Raw genomic sequence first — 25237 nt, 5'->3', positions numbered from 1 at the left:
TCTAAGATTAATTTTAGTTTATTTTACAATTTTTTTCCAAATTAAACTTTGTGCATAATACTCCATTTTCTAGAGATTTCTTTACCCATATATTAGTCTGCTTAGATTTTTTTTAAAGGCTCAGTTTGTTATGTGTCTTTTTTCTTTTTTCGACGGAGTCTTGCACTGTCGCCCAGGCTGGAATGCAGTGGCACCATCTTGGCTCACTGCAACCTCTACCTCCCAGGTTCAAGTGATTCTCCAGCCTCAGCCTCCTGAGTAGCTGGGACTACAGGCATGTGCCACCACACCTGGCTAGTTTTTTGTATTTTTAGTTGAGACAGGGTTTCACCATGTTAGCCAGGATGGTCTCAATCTCCTAACCTTGTGATCCGCCCATGTCAGCCTCCCAAAGTGCTGGAATTACAGGCGTGAGCCACTTTGTCCAGCCTATGTGTTTCAAATGTAAAAACCTGGCATGTAGGTATCATCCTGATCAATTTTTGTACAAAACTGCAATCGAGAAAAGTAATTTATGATTTTAACAAGTCATTTGGGCCAGGCTTGGCTGCTCATGCCTGTAATCCCATCACTTTGAAAGGCCGAGGAGGGTGGATAACAAGGTCCGGAGTTCAAGACCAGCCTGGCCAAGATGGTGAAATCCTGTCTCTTACTAAAAACACAAAAATTAGCCAGGCCTAGTGGCGGGCACCTGTAATCCCAGCTACTTGGGAGGCTGAGGCAGATAACTTCTTGAACCAGGGAGATGGAGATTGCAGTCAGCCAAAATCGTGCCACTGCACTCCAGCCTGGGTGACAGAGCAAGACTCTGTCTCAGAAAAAAGGGTCATTTGGCTGAGAGCAGTGGCTCATGCTTGTAATCTCAGCACTTTGGGAGGTCAAAGTGGGCAGATCATCTGAGGTCAGGAGTTCAAGACCAGCCTGGCTAGTATGTTGAAACCCCACCTCTCCTAAAAATACAAAAATTATTTTGGCAAGGTGGTGGGCACCTGTAATCCCAGCTACTCAGGAGGCTGAGGCAGGAGAATCGCTTGAACCCAGGAGGTAGAGGCTGCAGTGAGCTGAGATTACAGCACTATACCCCAGGCTGGGCGACGGAGCAAGACTCCATCTCAAAAAAAAAAAAAAAAAAAAAGTCATTCAGTTTGAGTTATATACTTTCACCTCACCTTTTCATGGGGACAATTTTTTGGACACATCATAAGGTTGGAAAAAATTCTACTAAGACCACATCTACTACTAAGATTCTACAATCAATATTTCACTTTGCTTTATCATACACTTAACTACCTCTCCTTTTCCTATAAAAGCTACCTGCTTTTAAATAAAACAAAGTTCTCCTACAGAAAACACAAACACACACACAACTTTTAAATTATGTTTATCTTTAAGAAAAGTTAGGAGGGTTAATTTGGAAGAACAGGGAATCTTGCCATTTTGTTGCCTGCCTTCTTATAACTTAAGAGTCCCTGGGTCTAGGCGTATACTAAGTCTACTTCCAAGTGTATATGGCAACTCTAAGACACTGATGTCTCAATTTTTCTTCTTTTCTCTATATTAAAAGTTCTCATTTATTTTGTTGTATTTAGAAGTATTTCTATGAAGCTTTTCTTTTATACATGTTATTTTAATTCTAAGTTATACTATTTCTATTCAAATATTTGGACTCTTACCAAGTTACAGCAGAAGCACTTTTTCATATTACTATACGGTTTTCACTACTATAATTTTAAAATGATGCATTATAACAATGTTTCCTAACTGAACAGTTTTAAATTTTTCACTACTACAAATCATGCTGTTGGGTATCCATATACTTACACTGGAATCCCTGAAATATTATTACTGAGATTAAAAGGGCATACCATTTTTAAGAATCTTGGTAAACATCTGTTAAATTGCCTTTCATAAGGGTAATATTAAACAATGTCACTGCAATGTACAAGGATTCCATTTTCTCAGCACAATCATCAGTGTTAGGTGTAACAGCTGGTTAAAAAACTTTTTTAGGGGTTCAGCATAGTATTTTTTTGGTTTTATGGTCATGGGTCAAGACATGAATGCTGACCAGCACACATCTCTTTGTAAGAGCACACAGCTCTCACACAGCTTTTGACTACTTGCTCTTACAAAGAGCCTATTAAGGTGGATTAACTAAACTTACAGGAAAAAAAAAAAAAGGCCCATGAGCAGAGTGCCCCTGTCAATCCATGTGTTCACTCCACTGAAAGGTGTTTCTCTCAAATAAACCTTTTATTTAAAAATAGGAACAATTTCGATACACCCCCCCAACCTAGTTTTCCCCATTGTTAACATTATTATGATGGTACATTTGTTGTGACCAAGAAACCAACACAAGTACATTACTACTAACCAAACTCTCCATTTAAGATTTCACTTGTTTTGCCCTAATGTCCTTTTTTTGTTCCAGGATCCCAGCTAGTATACATTACATTTAGTCATGTCTCCTTAACTTCCTCTTGGCTGTGACAGTTTTGTAGACTTTCCTTGTTTCTAATGACCTTTATAGTTTCAAGGAATACTGGTCAGTTATTTCACAGAATGCCCCTCAATCTGAGTTTGTCTGATGTGTCATGGTTAGATCCAGGTTGGTTTCTGGATGGAAAACCTTAAGTGATGAAGTACCCTTTGCCATCATACCTCATCAAGGGTACACACTATCAAACTCACTGATCAGTGATGATGTTAACATCAATCACCTGGCTGAGCTGTATCTGTAAAGTTTCTTCACTGTAAAGTTACTTCCCCCACATCCCACACTACATTCCTTGGAAGAAAGTCACCAAGTTGATACTCGAGGAGGGAGGAATTAAGCTCTACCTCCTGAGGACATGTGTACATAAATTATATGGAATTCTTTTGTATGGGAAATTTGTTTCTTCTCAGTTTATTTATTCAATCATTTGTTTCTACTAACTATGGACTCATGAATATTTATTTTTATCTTTGGGGTTATAAGCCAGTGCTACGTAATTTATTTTGTTACTCAAATTGTTCCAGCTTTGGCCACTGGAAGTTCTTTCAGGTTAGCTCTGTGTTTCTTTGACATACCCCCACCATTTTGATTTTTGAGTACTTCAACTTTCTGGCACTGTAAGATATTCCACACTCATCTTGTATATTCTCTGCCTCAGCCATAAAATCAGTGATTTCTCCTAGGAGCTGTGAATTCTTTTACTGGAGAATGGTATTCACAACTCAACATCCAGGCCAGGCATGGTGGCTCACCCCTGTTAATCCCAGCACTTTGGGAGGCCAAGGAAAGCAGATCACTTGAGGTCAGGAGTTCAAGACCGGCCTGGCCAACAGGATAAAACCCTATCTCTACCAAAAATACAAAAATCAGCTGAGTGTGGTTGTCCACACCTGTAAGCTCAGTTACTCAGGAGGCTGAGGTGACAGAATTGCTTGAACCCAACAGGAAGAGGTTTGGTTCTGTCATTGCACTCCAGCCTGGGCAACAGAGCAAGATTCCATCTCAAAAAAAAAAAAAAAAAAAAAAGAATCCAACATCTGAGTACCAGATGTGTTGATATGTGAGTATCATTGACTGTAGGACCTTCTTAGCAGGTAGAAAACGTTTATAGTAATTACAAGAAATTTAAAAATTACTTTATTTTCATTTCTTTCAACTATCAAAATAACATTTTCTGTTTATTTACAAGCAATTTTCTATTTTGTGAAATATTTTGGATATTTGTCTACATGTCTCAGATCTTTTTTACTGGCTCGTGTATGACTAAAAGTGCTTATATATAACTCTCATAATTTAACTGTCATAATTTCAGTGAATATTTTCTTTTTTTTTTTTTTTGAGATGGAGTTTCGCTCTTGTTACCCAGGCTGGAGTGCAATGGCGCGATCTCGGCTCACCGCAACCTCCGCCTCCTGGGCTCAGGCAATTCTCCTGCCTCAGCCTCCTGAGTAGCTGGGATTACAGGCACGTGCCACCATGCCCAGCTAATTTTTTGTATCTTTAGTAGAGACGGGGTTTCACCATGTTGACCAGGATGGTCTCGATCTCTCGACCTCGTGATCCACCCGCCTCAGCCTCCCAAAGTGCTGGGATTACAGGCTTGAGCCACCGCGCCCGGCTTTCAGTGAATATTTTCAATCAGCTCTTTTTTTTTGAGATGGAGTTTTGCTTGTTGCCCAGGCTGGAGTGCAACGGCACGATCTCGGCTCACCACAACCTCTACCTCCCAGGTTCAAGCAATTCTCCTGCCTCAGCCTCCCAAGTAGCTAGGATTACAGGCATGTGCCACCACACCTGGCTATTTTGCATTTTTAGTAGAGACGGGGTTTCTCAAGATGTTGGTCAGGCTGGTCTCAAACTCCTGACCTCAGGTGATCCACCCACCTCAGTCTCCCAAAGTGTTGGGATTACAGATGTGAGCCACCGTGCCTGGCTGCTTATGTCTTTATTGCCATTTTATCCTTAACCTTCTCAAAAGTTAAAGACAGGATTTTCTAACCTTTCATTCCCTTCATTAATGCTGATCATGCCTTATAATTCTTATCAAGCAAGGAAACAAAAATGATAGCAGTGACAATGTTACCCAAGAAATAACATGGTTTCCTATCCTTAAACAACAAAAAACTCTCCAAGAATTTTGTATTATACAAAATGTGCATATTATAGTTGCCTAAAAACAAAACAGAACTTTGCACAATAAATGGTTTATCAAATTCTGAATATTTGACTTACAAGTCCTCACTCTAGGATAATTGTGAGCCAGAAGAAACCGCTCAACCCAGTTTTCCATATTCTGTAGGACCCAGCTGTGTGCCAGTTTATTTCGAGGTGTCTGCACTGCCAACCAATCTAGACACTGAGAAGGATTGTATTCAATCACCTACAAATAACATGACAAAAAGAGGATGTAAAGCCAACTGAATGAGCAATTACTTTTTTACTTACTTTCTGTATATGCTATTAGACACTTAAAAGCTAAAGTACTTTTTTTGACAATTACAGCTTAAAAAGGATTCATCCTATTCCCCCCCACCTTTTTTTTTTTGAGAAGAGTCTCACTCCATTGCCAGGCTGGAGTGCAATGGTGTGATCTCAGCTCACTGTAACCTTCGCTTCCTGGGTTCAAGTGATTCTCCTACCTTTAGCCTCCCGAGTAGCTGGGACTTCAGGTGTGCGCTTCCACGCCCAGCTAATTTTTGTTTTTAGTAGAGACAGGGTTTCACCATGTTGGCCAGGATGTCTTGATCTCCTGACCTTGTGATCCACTCACCTCAGCCTCCCAAAGTGCTGGGATTACAGGTGTGAGCCACCGCACCCAGCCTATTATTTCCCATTTTTAAAGCTACTTAATCAACAGGAAATGTTCAGAAAAATGTGTCACTGGTTTACAAAATAAATTTAAAATAACCAAATACCGAAGACAAATATGACGACTCCATGACTTCTAGGTCTTGCTAAATTTGGAAATTTATTTCAAAGTACTTTTAATTCTCTTTAGTTTCTCATCTTTACTTTTCTAATTACATGCCCAACCTGGTACTAAGTGAGAGTGCAAGAAGCTCGCTGTACTGCCGTGGAGAGTTCCTTCATGAGAAAGGTGAATCGTAGGAATCTAGAGCAGAGGCTAGCAAACTGTAGCCAGCAGGTCAAATTCTGTGGGTGCCTGCTTTTGTTGTTTTACTGAAACACACCCATACCTACTCATTTCTTGCCCACGGCTGCTTATATTCTACCAGAGCAAAGTTAACTAGTTTCAACAGAGACCGTATGGTATACAAAGTCTAAAATATTTGCTATCTGACCATTTAGGGAAAAGTTTGCTGTCCCCTGGTCTTGAGCTTTTTCAATACTCAAACAAGGAGAAATTTTGTGACCTCAGCAGTAACTCCGGAAGAAAGAAGGTGGTTGGTGCTTCCTCTACCATTTGTCAATTCTTAAAACCCTTGGTTTGTATTTTTAGGAATTCTAGTTGCTTTATGGAACTTTGGAGAGTAGAAGAATGAAAACTTAAAATTGGCTAAAGCTGTCTATGACTTTACAAGAGTCTTTAATACAACTAGACTAGCTAAGAACTCTTCTTCCCCACACCTGTGACTTACTGAAACCATCTTGGGATACCCAGTAAGAAACTGGTACTTAAAATGGTAGTGATGATATTATAAAAATAAAATCCTCAGGAAAATAAACACTGAAAACACTTATTGCAAGACTTACCTCCCATATCCTCTGCAGAATATAAGATGCAAAGGGAGGCATTCCTGGAGGCCCACCAGCAAACTCCATTAGCATAGTCAACAACTTAAAGAAAGGATTGGCTGCCTGTAAAACATATACATGACTGTGCATTTAGATTAATATAAATCCATCTCTTTCAGCAGAAATGAAGTATATACTCTACTAAACATTACATTTAAATGTGTGCTAGGGGAGCAGAGCTCAGTCAGTACTTCTGCATGTGAACCTGAACTACCATAAAGCAGCAGCAAGGGGATACAAAGTCAACTGGGAACCACGTGAGACAGATTTTTCTAGATGTCAAGTGTATTTCAGAAAAGATAAAAAATATTTCTAAATTGGCAAACACTGTAAATATTTATGATGCACATGTTTTGAAATACATATACATTGTAGAATGGTGAAATCAAGCTAATCACGTATGCATTACCTCACACACTTATTTTTTGTCAGAACACTTAAAATCTACTCAACGATTTTCAAGTATAATTAACCATAATCACATTGTACAATAGATTTCTTGAACTTATTCATAAAAATTTATGTCCTTTGAACAACATGTCCCCAACCTCAAAAATAAATTTTGTTAATAAGACAACTATGTTCTACTGAAAAATTTAGACTAAAAGTTTCCTACAGCAACCTGAGGGGCAATTTATATTAATGTTTGACAGCAATTGTTAAAATAGCTGTAACATTTTCATTTTACAAAAATACTTTTATATAACGCTATATTCTATTTTCTATATATTTTTCCACATATGCTAAGTCCTGGTTGGTCTACTTTTTCTTTGGGCATAGTTATGATATATGCTCCAAATCAAACAACTTTTAAGCCTTGCATTCAGGTGGTACTCTGATATATTGAGTTTATACACACATTTACATGTAGTTGGGAAAATTATATTTGTAATAAGACATAATTAGGTAGTTCATTTTATTCACATTATACATTTAAAAATAGCTTATTATGTTATAGGAGAAACCCTGATAAATATTTTCTTGAGAAAAATTAGGCTCATTTTAAAGATCAGCAGTACTGAAAATTGTTTTAAAAATGTAAATTAACAAATGTTTACATACCTCAGGAGTCAACTTTGCAATTGATGTGAAAAGCATAGATACAATCTAAAACAGAAAGAGGAGGATTTCAGGATATTCTTGTTCTGTTTTTGAGACAGGGTCCGCTGTCACCCAGGCTGGGATGCAGTGGTGGAATCACAGCTCACTGCAGCCTTGACTTCTTGGGTTTAAGCGATCCTCCTGCCTCGACCTTTCAGTAGCTGGGACTACAGACATGTGCGACTATACCCAGCTAGTTTTTTCTATTTTGTGTAGAGAGGGGTCCTCACTGTGCTGCTTAGGCTGGTCTCAAACTCCTAGGCTCAAGCAATCCTCCCACCTTGGCCTCCCAAAGTGCTGGGATTACAGGCATGATGAGCCACCGTACCTAGCCAAATTTCAGGATATTGTTTTAAAAATTTCCAAAAACCTTTAAGACTGTTCCTTAGCACTTACATGTTCTGCAAGTCGATTATTGTATCGACACAGGCTGAAAATCAGATTACAAGTTTGTCTTATATTGATGCCATCACGAATATGTTGGAACAAGAAGGGAAATCCCTGTCAAAAGCAAAAGTTGTTCATTTAAGAACTGTTACTATTTTTGTGATGATCAAATTGTCTAATATTAGAGAATGTACTACCTTTCCTCCTGTTAATGCTGCCATGTCAGTCTGTGATAATGTCAAATGCCTGAAAGAAAATATTAGTGGAAGTAAGTTTTTCTTCCTTCTGTATTACTTTACAGTGATTTACAACATAACATGTATCAAAAATTGATTCAATTTTAAGTGTACTAAGCTGCCATCATAAAATAATTTTTTTTTGCTAGCTACACTTGCTTGCTAAATGTCTTTTAGGCATTTTTTAAACATTCCAGGATTGGTAAACAGAAGCCCAAATATACTTTACTGTCATTTAATTAACTTAATATTTTAGTATATAAAACAGTAGGATGGGTCTTATTTTACTTACTTTTTTTGACATGAGACCCTTCAAAACCAAATGGACCTTCTAGAAATTAGCATTTCATCTCCCAGTTTAAAATTACTGTATATTTCTTCCTTTTTTTTCTTTCCTCCTTTTTAGAGACGGAGTCTACTTCTGTTGCCCAGGCAGGACTGCAGTGATGTGATCACAGCTCACTACAGCCTCGAATTACTGGGCTCAGGGGATCTTCCTGCGTAACCGGGATTCATGCACAAGCCACTACACCTGGATTTCATACTTCTTTTGTAACTTATACAATTTTCAGCTATATTAAAAAATAGAATAGGGCAAGTATTCCACCACTCAGCTTCAGATTTACCAAAATCATAGCCAGTCTTATTTCATTTGTACCCACATCCACTCAATATGAATTATTCTGAAGCAAATTCCAGGTATTTTATCATTTAATCCATAAATAACAGTATCTTTAACATAAATGTTTCAAAAACATAACCACAGTACCATTATTCATGACTGAATACTTCCATACTATAACATCCATTGTACAAATTTCTTGAAGTTTCTAAAAAGATTTTTAAAATAATTAATTTGTTTGAATCAGAATTCAAATAAAGTCCTTTGCCATAATTAGTTGAAATGGCTCTTAAATATTTAATCTATTGGTTTCCCCACCAGCTTTGTGTTTTCAATTTATCTGTTGAAGGTCATTTGTCCTGTAGTTTCTCTCACATTTATATTTTGCTGATTGTATTCTTATGGTGCTGTCTTAACATGTTACTCTGTCCTATAAACTGGTAGTCAGATCCAGACTTCATGAGACCTAGGTGTGGCTTTTTAATTAATAGTATCTTGTAGGAGGCACACAATGAATGGTTAGTCTTTTTGTAAGGTTTTCTGTCAATAATGATAATTGCCTAGATTATTTCATCTAGGGCTCCAAAATAGTGATATTCTAATTCCAATTGTTCTGGCTCACATCTAAGACCACAAACTTGCCCTCAATCACCATTTGGTTGCCATGAAGTATACCTGCAAGCAGAATAAACGCTTGATAATGTTTCTATTATTTATCAGTTTCAAAAATAATGATTTGATTTCCTAGTATACTCCAAAAGTTGCCAGTAAACTAAAAAGTTTTTCTTTGTAGGTATTATGAACTCATGTATTTAAACATCTTTGATGTGATTCACAGTCCACTGCAGTTATTACCGATGCTCAGAGCTGTCCAATCTATGACCAGTAGAAACCTCCATAAGTTGGCTTTTGAGTTTCTTTAACATGACCTCAGTAGTCTTAGACTGCCTCCTTGCTTTCCAAAATGATAAGACATTGCAGGCTTCTCATTCATTTCTTTCCCAAGAGCTGACACTGGTCGTTTTCCCAAGGAACCCTAATTCTTTCAGTGGGAAATGAAACCTAGAGACTATACCCTAGATGCCAATGGTATTCATTGATTCTGGGTTACACAGGGTTTCCAGGTCTTTTCAGAAAACAGTGGTAGGTAAAACATTTTCTGTAACGGATTTTCTGTTTGCAAAATATACCATAAACTGTTACTGATATTTTCCAATTCAAATTTAGTTTTAAATAAATTATGCAAAGCCCTACAATTTAATATTTTTATCTTCTTTTGCTGAAAATCTTGGTTTCCAATGGCATTAACAGTTACTTACTTGCTTCATCCTGTAATATACATTAATACTTTCAGAATAATACTTTTATTACAAACAATATAATTACAAAAACAGTTTAAGATAATTTTGCAATTTTTTTGTCCTTCATATATATCCCACTAGAAATACACCTATTTAACATATAGTTAGGTTCATTTATTTCACTGTGCTTTTGATTTTTAGAGATTACTTCTTATTCACTTATCTATAATTACACATTTACCTGATTCCAAAGTTAAATTTGTCAAGAATCTATACCTGTCCCCTCCACCCTGTTTTTCTTCCTCTTTCCACTGGAAACCATTAAAAAAAAAAAAGTTCTTGAATTATAGTCAATTCTTGTATTTGTGGTAGTTGTGTTCTATAAAGTGCGGCAAATATTTAATTAGCAAATACCAAATTATTGTTACTAGGGAAAACAGAGAATTAAGTTGCTGTGAGCCTCTGGTAATATTTTTGTCAACCAATCAATACATTTAACTTTCTTCTATGAGTGTTTCTGTTAAAAGATACCTTATTTAACATATATTGTTGATTCATTAACATTTAATTCACTGCCAACAGTATTAAAACTCATATGAATGAAACTTAGATTAGCAAATATATTTTCCCTCTAAGGCACATCACAGCCTTCTTGAGCTTAAGAACACTAGAGAGCACTTCAGCACTACATTTGAGGGCCGTTTTATTTATTTATTTATTTTTACAGATGGATCTTGCTGTATTTCCCAAGCTGGACTGCTGTGGCTATTCACAGGTGCCAAAGTGGCATTACTGCAGCCTCAAACTCCTGGCCTCAAGCCATCCACCTCATCCTCCAAAGTAGTTGGGACTACAGGCACATGCCATCACACCTGGCCAATGGCCATTTTAAACAGTAACATCACCAACAAAAAGCATGAATAATTTTCACAGCACACACTGTGAAAAGTACATTTGTTTACAATATGAAAGCTGAAACAAAAAGGCAGATTGTTGCCTTGTTTGACCTTACCTAGAAAGGCATGTCAGGCTACTAAAGTTTTTTGCCATTCCACATACACATGTCTGTGAATGACTGCAAAAGCTCCCCGAGTGCCAATTTTGGCATTACAAATGCATTTTAGCAAGCAGGCGAATTTGCAAATAGGAAATCCACAAATAACGAGGTTTGGGTGTGTATACACACACACACACACACACACTCACTCTCTCTCTCTCTGTGTCATCATAGCATTCCCTTATAAAGTACAATACCATATACACTTTTCTCCACCTTTTAAAACTCAGTAACATATCCTAAAGATTTATCTGTGGTAATACAGGTAAATTCCACATTTCCTTTTTCAGCTAGAGTACTCTTTTGAATGGATGCTGTTTTTTCAACTAGTTCCCCTTTGTCTTTTTGCTATTAGAAGCATGGTTTCAATAAACAAATTTGCATACACATCTTTCTGTATTATGGGCACAGATTCCTAGAAATGAAGTTGCTAATTTAAAGAATGAATGCACGCTCTATTTTGCTAGATATTTTACTGTATATATTTTCAGTGACTATTTCTAACATGACTCAGAGATAAAGTAAAAGTTTGGTAAAAAGGACTGAATATTCTTATGTCACAAGGGTTGATGAATAGTAGTGTTATTATTTAAAAAGAATTATATAATAAAAACTAGTGAGTCATAATTATATAATTAAACATATATAATAAAAAGCTAGTGGCAAACAATTATTTAAAAATAATAAAATCAAACATGCTTTAAACATTTTAAATTTGAAACATTTCACCTTTCTGATCGAGACTGTTCAACCAAAAGAGCAACTAAAGCTATCATCTTTTCAAGGGCAGCTGGCCTGTATTTTTCTTCTGCCAGAGAGAGGATATCTTCTTCCTCCTCCTCTTCTTCTCCTTCTTCCTCTGATAACACTTCAACTTGAGGCTAAGTTGGAATAGAATTCAATATTGATATGGTGGTGGTTTTAATATCATGATGAGAACAAATGACTTGTTTTATATAACTGCTCAACGCAGATGGTGGCAGGAGCTCCTAACATGAAAAACAATTGCACGAAGATCTAACCTTAACATAAAACACTCTAAACGACATTCAGGACAATCTTAGATTAAATTGGAAGAACTATAAAGAATAACAATTCTCGGCTGGGCATGGTGCCCACATCTGTAATCCCGGCACTTTGGGAGGCCAAGGCAGGTGGAGCATTTGAGGTCAGGAGTTCGAGACCAGCCTGACCAACACGGTGAAACCCTGTTTCTACTAAAAATACAAAAATTAGCCAGGCGTGGTGGTGCATGACTATAATCCCAGCTACGTGGGAGGCTGAGGCAGGAGAATCACTTGATCCTGGGAGGCAGAGGCTGCAGTGAGCCAGGATTGCGCCACTGCCCTCCAGCCTGGGTGACAGAGTAAGATTCCGACTCAAAAAAAAAAAAAAAACCAAAAAAAAAAAAAAAACAAAAAACCAAAAAAAAAAAAAAAAAAACTCAACATTATTTACCTTACCTATAAATCCTTGAATAATTTTTTTCTTATAAGCAAGCTCCTTGGAAGATAAATCAGGATAAAAAAATTACAAGTATCATAAAATAGTATTTTCTAATAAAAATGCCAGATATACAAAAGAAAAATTTCTTATTTATAGTTTCCTGATAATCCAAATAGTGGATATTTCAAAGAGACATTCACTTGGGCTTTTAAATGCAAGAGACTCAAAAGATTTTATGATCTGATAAAGCAAAGGAAAAGCAGTTGAAGTAGGGAGCCATATAGGCTGGAATTAAAGAATACTAGTGTATATTTTGTGAAGCATTACAAAACAGTGTTTAAGAGTTTTAGCTCAGTAGTCTGACCATGGATCAAAGCTAAACTCATTGTGATCTAAAACAAGTTAACTTCTCTAAGTCTCAAGTGTCTCATCTGTTAAATGGAGATATAAAAAGTACTTGTCTCTTATGGTTAAGAAAAGGATTGAGTAAGAGTGCAAGTAGGTCATACAACCCAATGCAGTTGTCATGGACAATATAAAATTCATGTAATACTTTAACATTATCAATAGACCAGCTAGTTAAATTTTGGAAAGACTCTCATAAACTTAATAGCAAAGAGCTTAAAAATGTGACCACCAAAATGTTCACAAAAACAATACTTTCTTGATAAGATCTCCAAGTAGGTGACCACTTTGCCTAAGTTTATTTGCTTTGTTCTAGGATCTTACCAATGAACTTCATTACCTAGTTGTTTCTTCTCTTGCTATATCCATTAAAATTTGATCAAAAACATCAACCAATCTTAGATCCTTCACATTATCCAATATCAGGTTCCAGAAGAAAGGTTAAAGGGTTCTAACATCTCTGGACTTCACATGATACAAACTACAAAAACCATGGCCTCTAAATCCCTGATATAAGACAGAATTGTACTTACATTTTCAGGTCCTTTTGTTCCCATGTAAAAATGTACCATTGTAGATATGGCTTGCAATGAAAGCAAAAATTGGCTCTAAACAACAACAAAAAGATTTAAAAATATAAAATAAAAGCAATTAAGTTTGAAATACTGAAAATAGGTATACATAAACCAAAAAATAAACAAGATATAGCCTCACCTCTTCTTCACCCATTTTTGCAAATTCGTAAAGGAAGGCAAAATACTCTGTAAGATGTTTACTGTGAGGTTTTACACCATGTTCCATAATTAATAACAGAGTTCTCACAAAGCGAGTGACACATGAACGACCACCAATATCTTCTACTGAGGCATCCATATCATCTGACCTAAAGAACAATTAAATAGATCTTAGAGAATGTATGAGATTGGAAGATACTGTTCAGGAGAAAAAATATTTTTTAAACTCTGAGTTTCTTTTATCTTTGAGATGTCAATTGCAATAATATAAGTAGCTAGATTCCAATTCTTGTGACTGACTAAATCAATGCAAACAAAAAGACTAAGCCATAAAGTAATTTGTAGAGGATTTTGCAGATGCAAAATTTAAATAAAACAAAAATAGTTTTACCTTTTTGAATATATTATTACAGATTATTTTTAAACAGAATAAATATTTCAGTGTGGATTTTAAACATTTTGTAGGCAGGTCATCAAGAAACTTAAAAATCAGGGCCAGGCATGATGGCTCATGCCTGTAATCCCAGCACTTTGGGAGGCTTAGGTGGGCGGATCACTTGAACTCAAGAGTTTGAGACCAACCTGAGCAACACGAAGAAACCCTATCTCTTTAAAATACACACACACACACAGACACAGACACACACACACACACACAAAGTGCTTCTTACCCATCTTCCATTCCTGGCTGCAAATAGAGATGAGCATGCACAGGTCTCAGCCTCTGAATCACATGGATACACAAACGCTGAAACATCTGTGAAGAAAAAGAAAAGCCAAGAGCCAACTCATCAGGTAACAAAGATACTGAAAAATTAACATGATTCAAAATTCTCTGCCACCCATTTATAGTGTGCACAAGATTATCTTGGTATTCTGGAGCTTTTCTGAAGTTTCAACAATGGACTAAGGAAATAAGGCAAAGTTAGCATAATTTTACTCAGTTTTATGATGAAGAAAAACTCAACAAACAGTAGGTTTCAGTAATACAGATGATAAAAATAAAGCTTCAAAAATCCTTTGAACTAGTGGAGATATACAGAAAAGAAAATCTAGTATCCAATTCCTTAAGAAGAGTGGAGTGGGGAAGGGCAGCTGCTCATCATGTGGTCAACAGCTAGGAGAAGGGAATGTGGGGATTCTTTAAAGACAAGTGACCCATACTCACATGAAAAAATGTATAACAATTTTTAGGAAAATGCATACCAAAACCATGATAAGATACCACTTCATACCTTCTAGGATGGCTAAAATAAAAAAGACAGTATCAGGCGCTAAAGAAGATTATGCACAGCTGGGCAAAGTGGTGCACGCCTGTAATCCCAACACTTTGGGAGGCAGCGGCAGACGGGTTACGAGGTCAGGAGATAGAGACCATCCTGGCCAACATGGTGAAACCCTGTCTCTACTAAAAATACAAAAAAATTAGCTGGTTAGCTACATACCAGCTACCAGAAAGCCAAAAAAATAAAAATAAAAATAAAAATTAGCTGGGCGTGGTGGCACACGCCTGTAGTCCCAGCTACTCAGGAGGCTGAGGCAGGAGAACTGCTTGAATCGGGAGGTGGAGACTGCAGTGAGCCGAGATTGAGCCACTGCAGTACAGCCTTGGCAACAGTGACAGTGCGAGACTCCATCTCAAAAAAAAGATTACGGTGAATCTGGAACTCTTATACGTTATTGGCAAGAATGTGAAACACTGCAGTCACTATAAAAAACAGTTTACTGGCTGGGCGTGGTGGCTGACACCTGTAATTCCAGTACTTTGGGAAGCCCAGGCAGGTGGATCACCTGAGGTCATAGTTCGAGACCAGCTGGGCCAACACAGCAAAACCTTATTTCTACTTTTTTTAAAAAATTGCATTTTAGGTTTTGGGGTACATGTGAAGAACATGCAAGATTGGTGCACAGGTACACACAAGGCAGAGTGATTTGCTGTCTCCCTTCCCTTCACCTGTATCTGGCATTTCTCCCCATGCTATCTCTCCCCAGCTCCCCAGCACCCCCATCCCTCCCTTATTCCCCCCCCAACAGACCCAGTGTGTGATGCTCCCCTCCCTGTGTTCATGTGTTCTCATTGTTCAACACCCGCCTATGAATGAGAACAAAAAAACAAAAATTAGCCAGGTGTGGTGGCAGGCACTTCTAATCCCAGCTACTTGGGAGGCTGAGGCAGGGAGAATTGACTGAATCCAGGAAGTAGAGGTTGCAGTGAGATGAGATCACGCAATTGCACTCCAGCCTGGGCAACAGAACAAGACTCCAGCTCAGAAACAACAAACAAACAAACAAAAAAACCCCAGTTTAATGTAGGGTGCAGTGGCTGTAATCCCAGCACTCTGGGAGGCCAAGATGGGCAGATCACCTTGAGGTCAGGAATTTGAGACCAGCCTGGCCAACACGGTGAAACCCCGTCTCTACTAAAAATACAAAAAATTAGCCAGGCATGGTGGTACATGCCTGTAATCCCAGCTACTCGGAAGGCTGAGGCAGGAGAATCACCTGAACCCTGAAGGCGGAGGCTGCAGTGAGCCAAGACCACACCATTGCACTCCAACTTAGGCAACAAGAGCAAAAACTCCATCTCAAAACAAAAACAAAAACAAAACAAACAAAAACCACCAGCAACAACAGTTCACCAGTTCAAAAAATGTACACAAAGAAGTGATAATATATGTCCAAACAAACAGCCAAAAAGTAGAAACATCTCAAATGTTCATCACCTGATGAACAGATATACAAAATGTGGGGTATATATATTCAACAAAATATTTGGTAAAACAGGAAAATATAATTTGGATACATGCTATAATATGAATAAATCCTGAAAAGATTGTTAAATCAAAGCAGTAAGTCACAAAAGACTAATACTGTATGATTCCATTTATATGACAGTCAAAATAGGCAAATCTATAAAGAGACTAGTAGCTGTCAGGGATTGGGGAGAAAGGACAGGATAAAATAGTAAGTGACTGCTAATGGGTATAGGGGTTTTTTTTTGGCAGAGGCGGTGAGAGCGGTGGTGGCCAATGTTCCAAAATTAGTTAGTAGTGATGGTTGCACAATTTTGTGACTATACTAAAAATCACTAAATTTAACATTTTGAAAGGTTTGGGTTAATTTTATGGTGTAAGAATTGTATCTTGGGCCAGGCTCAGTGGCTCACAACTATAATCTCAGAACTTTGGGAGGCTAAGGAAGGACTGCTTAAACCCAGGAGTTGGAGACCAGCCTAGGCAACAGGGGAGAGACTCTCTCTCTACAAAACAATACAAAAATTTCCAGGTGTGGTGGTGTGTGCCTGTAGTTACAGCTACTCAGGAGGCTGAGGTGGGAAAATTGCTTGAGCCCGGGAGGTTGAAGCTGCAGTGAGCCATGCAGCACCACTGCACTACTGCCTGGGTGGCGGAGCGAGACCCTGTCTAAAAACAAAACAAAATTAGCCAGGTGTGGTGGTGTGTGCCTGTAGTTCTAGCTGCTGAGGCAAGAGAACTGCCTGAGGCAGCAAAACCCTAAAAAAAAATTGTGTTGTGTGTGTGTGTATTTTGCATCTGTGTTATGTGTGTGTACACACACACACACACAAACACATCAATAGAAACTGAAAAGTGGCATACTTTAAGTTTTTGATTTTGTCAAAAGTGACTATAAAGTAATATTTAAATTTCATTGTCTATTTTACCTCATAATTTAAAGAAAAACTTTTTCATATGACAGTTCATACCCAATCACAGAAATAAGTTACAGTCTTTTCATTTCACTTTTGAGGTCACTATAGTACCCTATACCATAGTTAGAACGTCTAAGGATTTTAAAAAGAATCAGTGCAACTCACAAAGCATCTAATAATAAAGAGCAGAATATAATAAAAGAATAGCAAGTTCAGTCAATCTGCTTACATCCAGGAAATGTGCATAATTTTAACCAATTTAGTAGAGTGAGAGCTGATGTTAAAAGAATCTAGTGAAAACAAAATGATTTTTATGATAGGAGGTAGATCTTTTCAAACTATTATCAATATTAGGTTAAGACACACTTATAAACAAATTTAGAATAATTAAATTGAAAGTAACTTCTCCAAATACTGTTTTTCAAACACATTTTTCCTTACCTGTCTCACAATTTGATTAGGGCACTTAATTAATATCTGCATTGGCCACCAGTCATCATCAGCCATGCGATCTAAAAACCACTGTAAAAAAATAGAGCATGACTTTAACATTCAAAAAATATTTGTTAAATGGGATAACAATTACATAAGAATTTTACTTTTAGTCAATGTTTTAATTCTTTTGAGTTCTTACCAGAAAAGCTTCTCTAATTGTTATAGAAGTCCAAAATTTTAATAAGAGTTAACTCATTACACAACTCCATAGATGTTATTTACAATGCAGTACACAATCTGCATGACGGCAATCTGTGGTCCTTTATCATAATAAAATGAAGTATCATTCTCTTAGTCCTCATAAATGTTATACTAGAGAATCTTAAATCGTGTGTTTATATATATATGTGTGTGTATATAAATATGTGTGTGTGTGTGTGTGTGTGTGTGTATATATACATATATATTTTTTTCTACAGGTTCAAGCAATTCTCCTGCCTCAGCCTCCGGAATAGCTGGGATTACAAGCATGCATCACCACACTTGGCTAATTTTTGTATTTTTAATAGAGATGGGGTTTCACTATGTTGGCCAGGCTGGTCTCAAACTCCTGACTTCAGGTGATCTGCCTGCCTCAGCCTTCCAAAGTGCTGGAATTACAGGCAAGAGTCACCACACCTGGCCTCCTATTAATAATATGTTATAACCATGATTTATTTTCTGAATTTTCATTTTATTTGTTTAAAAACAAATTATGATCTACTTAACACTCGAGAAACTCTGGATCTATCAAAAAGCCAACAGAGGGGAAGGCTACAGAGGAACATGGTAAACACTATCAGGAAAATGCAATTAGTCAAAGAAAGCGTGTGGGAAATCCAACAGCACAGACAAAAAATGGCATGAAGGAAAAAAAAAACTTTTATAGATTAAGGAAGACTTAAGAGACAGGCGAATGCAAAATGTGGAACTTCTTCGAACACCCATTTAAACCAATCAATTGAAAAATTTTGTTGAGATAAAGAAAACTGAACATAGGATGGGTATTAGATGACAACAAGAAATCACTTCTGACCAGGTGTGATAGCTCATGCCTGTAATCCCAGCACTTTGGGAGGCAGAGGCAGGAGGATAGCTTGAAGCTTGGAGTTTGAGACCGGCTGGGCACCAAAGAGACTTGGTCTCTATACAAAAAGAAAAAAAATCAGCTGAGTGTGTTGGTGTGTGCTTGTGGTCCCACCTACTCGGGAGACTGAGGGAGGAGGATTGCTCAAGCCCAGGATGTCGAGGTTGCAGTGAGCTATGACTGTGCACCACTGCACTCAACCGTCAGGGTGACAGAGTGACACCCTCGGGGGGAAGGGGGCGGGGGCAAAGGAGAAGCTAAAAACATGAGAAATCACTTCTAATTTTACTGGGAGTGACTGAAATTGTGGTTGTATATGTTTTTAAAGTTTTCTTATGTTAAAAATATATACTGGGTGCTTATGGATGCACAATATATTAAGGTTTGCTTTAAAATTCTTCCGCTGTGGGGGAAGGAAAGGAGGATATAAATAGATGAAACAAGAATGAAAGATGATTTATTAAAGTTGAGGAACAGGTATGTGACACTTTATTATCTATCCCTTTCTACTTTTGTCCAAGTTTCCAAATTCTCATTGTCCACGTTTCCACATTCTCATTACAGTTTCAAGAAGTTACACTTTTGAGTTTGTAATTTCTAAGGAATAGATTCCCTTACTCCATTTCATAAGACATAATTAGATGAACTTATAAATATGCAAAAAAAATTTAACTGTAATTTATCTATTATATACTAGAGTGTTATTTCCCACATCTGTTAATTCACAAGATTTGCATTCCTACAGAGATTTGTAACTCTTTGGTTGCTAATCTAAAAATTAAGATGGCAATATGCTTAACTTGTCATTATCTGTGAGCGGGTTATCCTTAGGGATGCATCTCATAAAATGCGGGATGAGGAGATAAAACTGGGCATAAACTGATCTACTGAGATAGGCGATTTTTTTTTTTGGCTGGGGGAGTGGGAGAGAGGAAGTGACAGATGATATTAAGCATTTTCTACCAACATTCAAAAGTAGCCAAGAGAGGAATGGAAGAAATGGGAAAATGATGTTGGCCAAAGGGTACAAAGTTTCAGGTTGTTTTTTAAAATTGTAACAGTCTCTCTCTCTCTCTGTTGCCCAGGCTTGAGTGCAGTGGTGTGATCTTGGCTCACTGCATCTCCAACTCCTGGCAGGTTCAAGCAATTCTCCTGCCTCAGCCTTCCCAGTAGCTGGGATTATAAGCACATGCCACCAAGTCTATTTTTTTTTTTTTTTTTTTTAGTAGAGACGGGGTTTCACCATGTGGGCCAGGCTGGTCTCCAACTCCTGACCTTAAGTTATCCGCCTGCCTCGGTCTCTCAAAGTGCTGGGATTACAGGTGTGAGCCAATGCACCCAGTCCTTTCCCAAGTTTCAGTTTTAAATAAATTTTGGGGATCTTATGTATAGCATCGTGACACTAGTTATAATATTTTATTGTTCTGAGACAAAACTAAGAAAAGGATTTAAAAAATTTTGTATATTTACTTGAAATTTGCTAGGAGTAGATTTTAAGTGCCCTCACCACTCACATATGCATAAACTACGTGGTGATAGATGTGTTAATTAATTTGAATGTGGTGGTAATCATTTCACAATGTATACATACATCAAATCATTTTGTCTACCTTTAATAAATAAAATATTTGTCATATTATACCTTAATAAAGCTGTAAAAACAGAAACAAAAGTGGTTAAGAAATAAATGGAACCTTTTTGAATTTTCTATAATTTTTCCTTCTGTTACATGAAGAAGAAAAAAAAACATGACTTAAATTTTTTTTTTTTTGAAATGGAGTCTCCCTCTGTTGCCCAGGCAGGAGTAGAGTGGCACTACATGAGCTCACTGAAACCTCCACCTCCCGAGAAGCTGGGACTACAGGCATGTGCCACCACGCCAGGCTAATTTTCATGTTTTTAGTAGAGATGGGGTTTCACCATGTTGGCCAGGACAGTCTCAATCTCTTGAGCTCATAATCTGCCCACCTTTGCCTCCCAAAGTGTTGGGATTACAAGCATGAGCCACCACGTCTGGCCAAAACATGAATTTTTTTTTTTTTTCTTTTTTTTTTTTTTTGAGACAGAGTTTCGCTCCAGGCTGGAGTGCAATGGCGCGATCTCGGCTCACCGCAACCTCTGCCTCCTGGGTTCAGGCAATTCTCCTGCCTCAGCCTCCTGAGTAGCTGAAATTACAGGCACACGCCACCATGCCCAGCTAATTTTTTGTATTTTTAGTAGAGACAGGGTTTCACCATGTTGACCAGGATGGTCTCGATCTCTTGACCTCGTGATCCACCCGCCTCGGCCTCCCAAAGTGCTGGGATTACAGGCTTGAGCCACCGTGCCCGGCCAAAACATGAATTTTTAAGTGACTTAATAATCAATCAGTGTAATGGACATGATACACAAACTATAACCTTCTCAGCTACCAAATGATTTTAGGAATGACTTACATTTGGCTCCCTGTGACAGATAAACAACTTTGCTGTAGTGTCTCAGATAAGGGCAGGGGGGAGTGGGAAGAACCTTAAGCTATGCATTAATTGTTGTTGAATTATTACCTTACCTCACAAGCTGCCTGACTATTATTAAACTGTTTGGTTAACAGTTCAATCCACTGAAGCATTGTGGGCTAGAAAAGAAAAAGAAGTCAGTCAAAGCATGTGAACTTCTGAGTCACAACTATAAAAATGCAAAGATACCTGATAAAAATGTAAATGATAAAAAAAATCCACAGTATTAAACACATACCTTTTCTTTTGAATGAATAAATGTCTCTAGCACAAAGGAAGTGCTTAACTGTAAGAAAAGATAAAGCAAAAAAAGCTTTAATCATTTTAAAGCACTAAATTTTGACAGAATTATTTAAAGTTTATGTATTTATTACCTTTGCTGTCATTAGGGACACAGCTTTAGGATCTGGTAATGTACTGGGAATACAACTACACAATTGCCACATAAATCTAGAATTTAAAAATAATAATTTAAAATTCACACAAGGTTTTTTTTCAAATGTGTAAAATATTTACCATGAAATTTACCAAACTCACCCAAAATATGTATGTTCAAAAATGTTTTTGTCTTGGAGAAACTGCATGTTATCATGCCAAATCCACTGAAAATAAAAATGTTAACATTAGATATATGATAAAGCAGTTTACTTTATTATGTTTTACCAATGCTTTTATTAGACAATAGTATTCTCTAAAAAACCTCAAATGAAATAAAATACATGCATTTAAAGTTCATTTTGATTTTTTCCCAAGTATATTAATATAAACGGTCATTACTAATATTTTATAATTAATGCTTATCTGGCTATGCAATTGTGAGGTTTTTATTGTATTTATAAAAATGCTGAAAAAATTGTGAACTCCTGTCTGAAGACCAAGTATATAAAATGAATAAAATATAAGTCATGTTGCATTCTGGTAAGGTTACCAAAGAAAGGTTTACATTTAAAAGTTGGCAAAATAAGTTTAATTCTGTTTGGCAAACCTAAATCAGACTGATTCGTTCATAAAAATCATGAAAAATTATTTCTGACATTGGGACTGTAGAATCACTCCGCTGCTCGTCTTCACCTCTCTGAATATCTTAAATATGCATTAAGTTTTTGTCAGTTCCATAAAACTATTTTTATCTAGATGTTCTGATTATTGGTATTACTAGTTGTCTTTTTTACTGTTACAATTCTGATGGTGTTTTGGAATTTTGGTTGGTAGGTTCATTTTGAGCTGAAGGTCCCAACCTTATCTTTAATATTCCACTGAAGACTTTCAACTATCCCTCCTTACTTCCCCAGCCCACTATACTAATTTAGAACCTAATAAGAGTTCCTGCTCCACAGTGATATTTGTGAAATCACAGTCTAGTCAGTGAATAGCCTGCTTCAGAGTTCTTGAGCATTTATTTCCAGGCACAAAAACTTTCTATAAAGCTGTAGCTCCCTGTATCAGACTCTGTATCAGGCAGAGTCTGATAGCATTCTGACCATCTCATACTTTTTATAATAAGGGAACTCCATTCTAAATTCTGGCTTCCAGCCATGAGCTCAGTTCTAGATTCTGTGCCACAATTTTTGTCCCATCAATCCTATAAGGGCTTAACTACCAGTCAACATTATCTCCTGGACCTAAATGCTGGTAGTACTGTGGTTTCTACTACATAAGTGCTTTTAGTTTTGCTCTATTTTTGCTCTACATTTTCTAATATACAGGCATATCTCATTTTATTGTGCTTCACTTTACCGCACTTTGCAGACACTGTATTTGTTTGTTTCTTTGTTTTTAGACAGAGTTTTGCTCTTGTTGTCCAGGCTGGAGTGCAACGGTGCAATCTTGGCTCACCACAACCACTACTTCCAGGTTCAAGTGATTCTCCTGCCTCAGTCTCCTGAGTAGCTGGGATTACAGGCATGTACTACCATACCCAGCTAATTTTGTATTTTTAGTACAGGCATGTACCACCATGCCCAGCTAATTTTGTATTTTTAGTAGAGATGGGGTTTCTCCATGTTGGTCAGGCTGGTCTTGAACTCCCGGACCTCAGGTGATCCGCCTGCTTCAGTTTCCCAAAGTGCTGGGATTATAGTCGTGAGCCACTGCTCTCAGACTGTAGATACTGTATTTTTAAACAAAATGAAGGGCTGTGGCAACCCTGCAATCCAGTAGGTCTATTGGCATGTTTTTCTAATATAGCATGTGCTCACTTTGTGACTACAAAAATAGAACAACAACAAAAAAACAAAACAAAACAAAAAAAACACAAAAAAACCCAGAAACGTTCATCTATTTGATAGTCCTTTTTATGTTGTAAAAATACATGTGTATAGCTATTTTCTGTGAACTTTTTTTTTTTTTTGGAGACAGGGTCTCACTCTGTCTTCTGGGCTGGAGTACAGTAGCATGATCACAGCTCACTGCAGCCTTGACCTCCTTGGTCTCAGGTGATCCTCCCACCTCAGCCTCCTGAGTAGCTGGAACCACAGGTGCATGACTCCATGGCCAGCTAATATTTTCGTATTTTTTTTGGTAGAGATGGGGTTTTTGCCATGTTGCCCAGGCTGGTCTTGAATTCCTGGGGTCAAATAATTCACATACCTCCCAAAGTGCTGACATTACAGGTATAAGCCACCCTGCCCAGCCACCCTAACTATTTTTTCTGAGACAGAGTTTCACTCTTGTTGCCCAGGCTGGAGTGCAATGGCATGGTCTCGGCTCACTGCAACCTCTGCCTCCGGGTTCAAGTGATTCTCTAGTTTCAGCCTTCCAAGTGGCTGGAATTACAGGTACCCACCACCACGCCAAGCTAATTTTTGTATTTTTTATAGAGACAGGATTTCACTATGCTGGCCAGGTTAGTCTCGAACACCTGGCCGCAAGTGATCCACCCGCTTCGGCCTCCCAAAGCGCTGGGATTACAAGTGTGAGCCACTGCACCCAGCCTTACCCTAGCTATTTTCTAAATAACTGTCCATCCTCACCTTGGGCTACGTTTCCTTGAACTTCCATTACAGCTATCCAGGTCATCTTTTGGCTTCTAACACAAGCCAACAAATTCTTTCCTTCCTAGGGAATTTGTACATAATGTTTTCTTTGCCTGGCCTGGAGCATTCTTCACATAATTACCTCTTCTCTAACTTTCAAGTTTCAGTTTAAGGTTAACTTCCTGAAGCATTTCTTGACCCTTTTCTAGCAATCCCTATCAACTACCGTTTCTGAGAACTCTCACCTGTATTATCTGTAAGAGTCATTACAATTTATAACTAGTTTGCTTATTTATTCTCTTTTATGCTTCTAAAATGTTTTATTTATCTTTTTGGAAAGTCTGTTAACAACTATGCTTTAAATGTACAAATCTAAAGAACCACATTCTGGTTTATATCTAAAGCCGTATTATTGTTCATGTGCACAGTATTTTACATTTTATATTAATTTTAAGAAAACATATGTAGGCACACTAATTTTAAAATAGTAAGCTGAAATAATTATAGAAAAAACTGTTGGCTTAGGTCTGCAATGAAGAATTTTCTAATGTACAGGCATATCTCATTTTATTGTGCTTCACTTCACTGCACTTAAGAGATACTGTATTTTTATACAAACTGAAGGACTGTGGCCACCCTGCGATCAAGTAGGTCTATTGGCACCATTTTTTCTAACAGCATGTGCTCACTTTGTGTCTGTCACATTTTGGCAAAAATATTTCAAACGTTTTCTTTTTTTAATTTTTTTTTTTTTTTTTTAAATTAAAGAGGGGGGGTTCGCCATGTTGGTCAGGCTGGTCTTGAACTCCCAACCTCAGGTGATCCACCCGCCTTGGCCTCCAAAGTGCTTGGATTACAGGTGTGAGCCACCACGCCTAGCCTCATTTTCATCATTATTACATACTATGTATTATACTATATAATTATGGTGATCTATAATCAGTGTGATTTTTCATGTTACTATTGTTATTGTTCCTTGGTATTACCAACTACA

At 37.4% G+C, this 25237-nt stretch overlaps 1 protein-coding gene across 3 annotated transcripts in view; it reads right to left on the bottom strand.

Moving 5' to 3' along the window:
• USP34 (ubiquitin specific peptidase 34) overlaps positions 1-25237 on the bottom strand; it is a 301960-nt gene that overhangs the window by 30836 nt on the left and 245887 nt on the right. For all 3 annotated transcript variants that reach the window (XM_039476272.2, XM_074399446.1, XM_074399451.1), the window contains exons 54-67: positions 21806-21870; positions 21643-21718; positions 21507-21554; positions 21322-21387; positions 17654-17734; positions 14214-14299; positions 13523-13691; positions 13342-13416; positions 11687-11838; positions 7939-7987; positions 7751-7855; positions 7316-7360; positions 6212-6316; positions 4730-4877 (exon numbers count right to left, since the gene is read on the bottom strand). In XM_039476272.2, coding sequence (XP_039332206.1) covers positions 4730-4877; positions 6212-6316; positions 7316-7360; positions 7751-7855; positions 7939-7987; positions 11687-11838; positions 13342-13416; positions 13523-13691; positions 14214-14299; positions 17654-17734; positions 21322-21387; positions 21507-21554; positions 21643-21718; positions 21806-21870 — 1270 coding nt within the window. The remainder of the gene's footprint in view (positions 1-4729; positions 4878-6211; positions 6317-7315; positions 7361-7750; positions 7856-7938; positions 7988-11686; positions 11839-13341; positions 13417-13522; positions 13692-14213; positions 14300-17653; positions 17735-21321; positions 21388-21506; positions 21555-21642; positions 21719-21805; positions 21871-25237) is intronic.

Source organism: Saimiri boliviensis, chromosome 1 (assembly GCF_048565385.1).
Source record: "Saimiri boliviensis isolate mSaiBol1 chromosome 1, mSaiBol1.pri, whole genome shotgun sequence".
In the NCBI taxonomy this organism is placed as follows: Eukaryota; Metazoa; Chordata; class Mammalia; order Primates; family Cebidae; genus Saimiri; species Saimiri boliviensis.
Note: the sequence above shows the minus strand (reverse complement) of the source record. Positions and strands in the feature narration are given on the sequence as shown.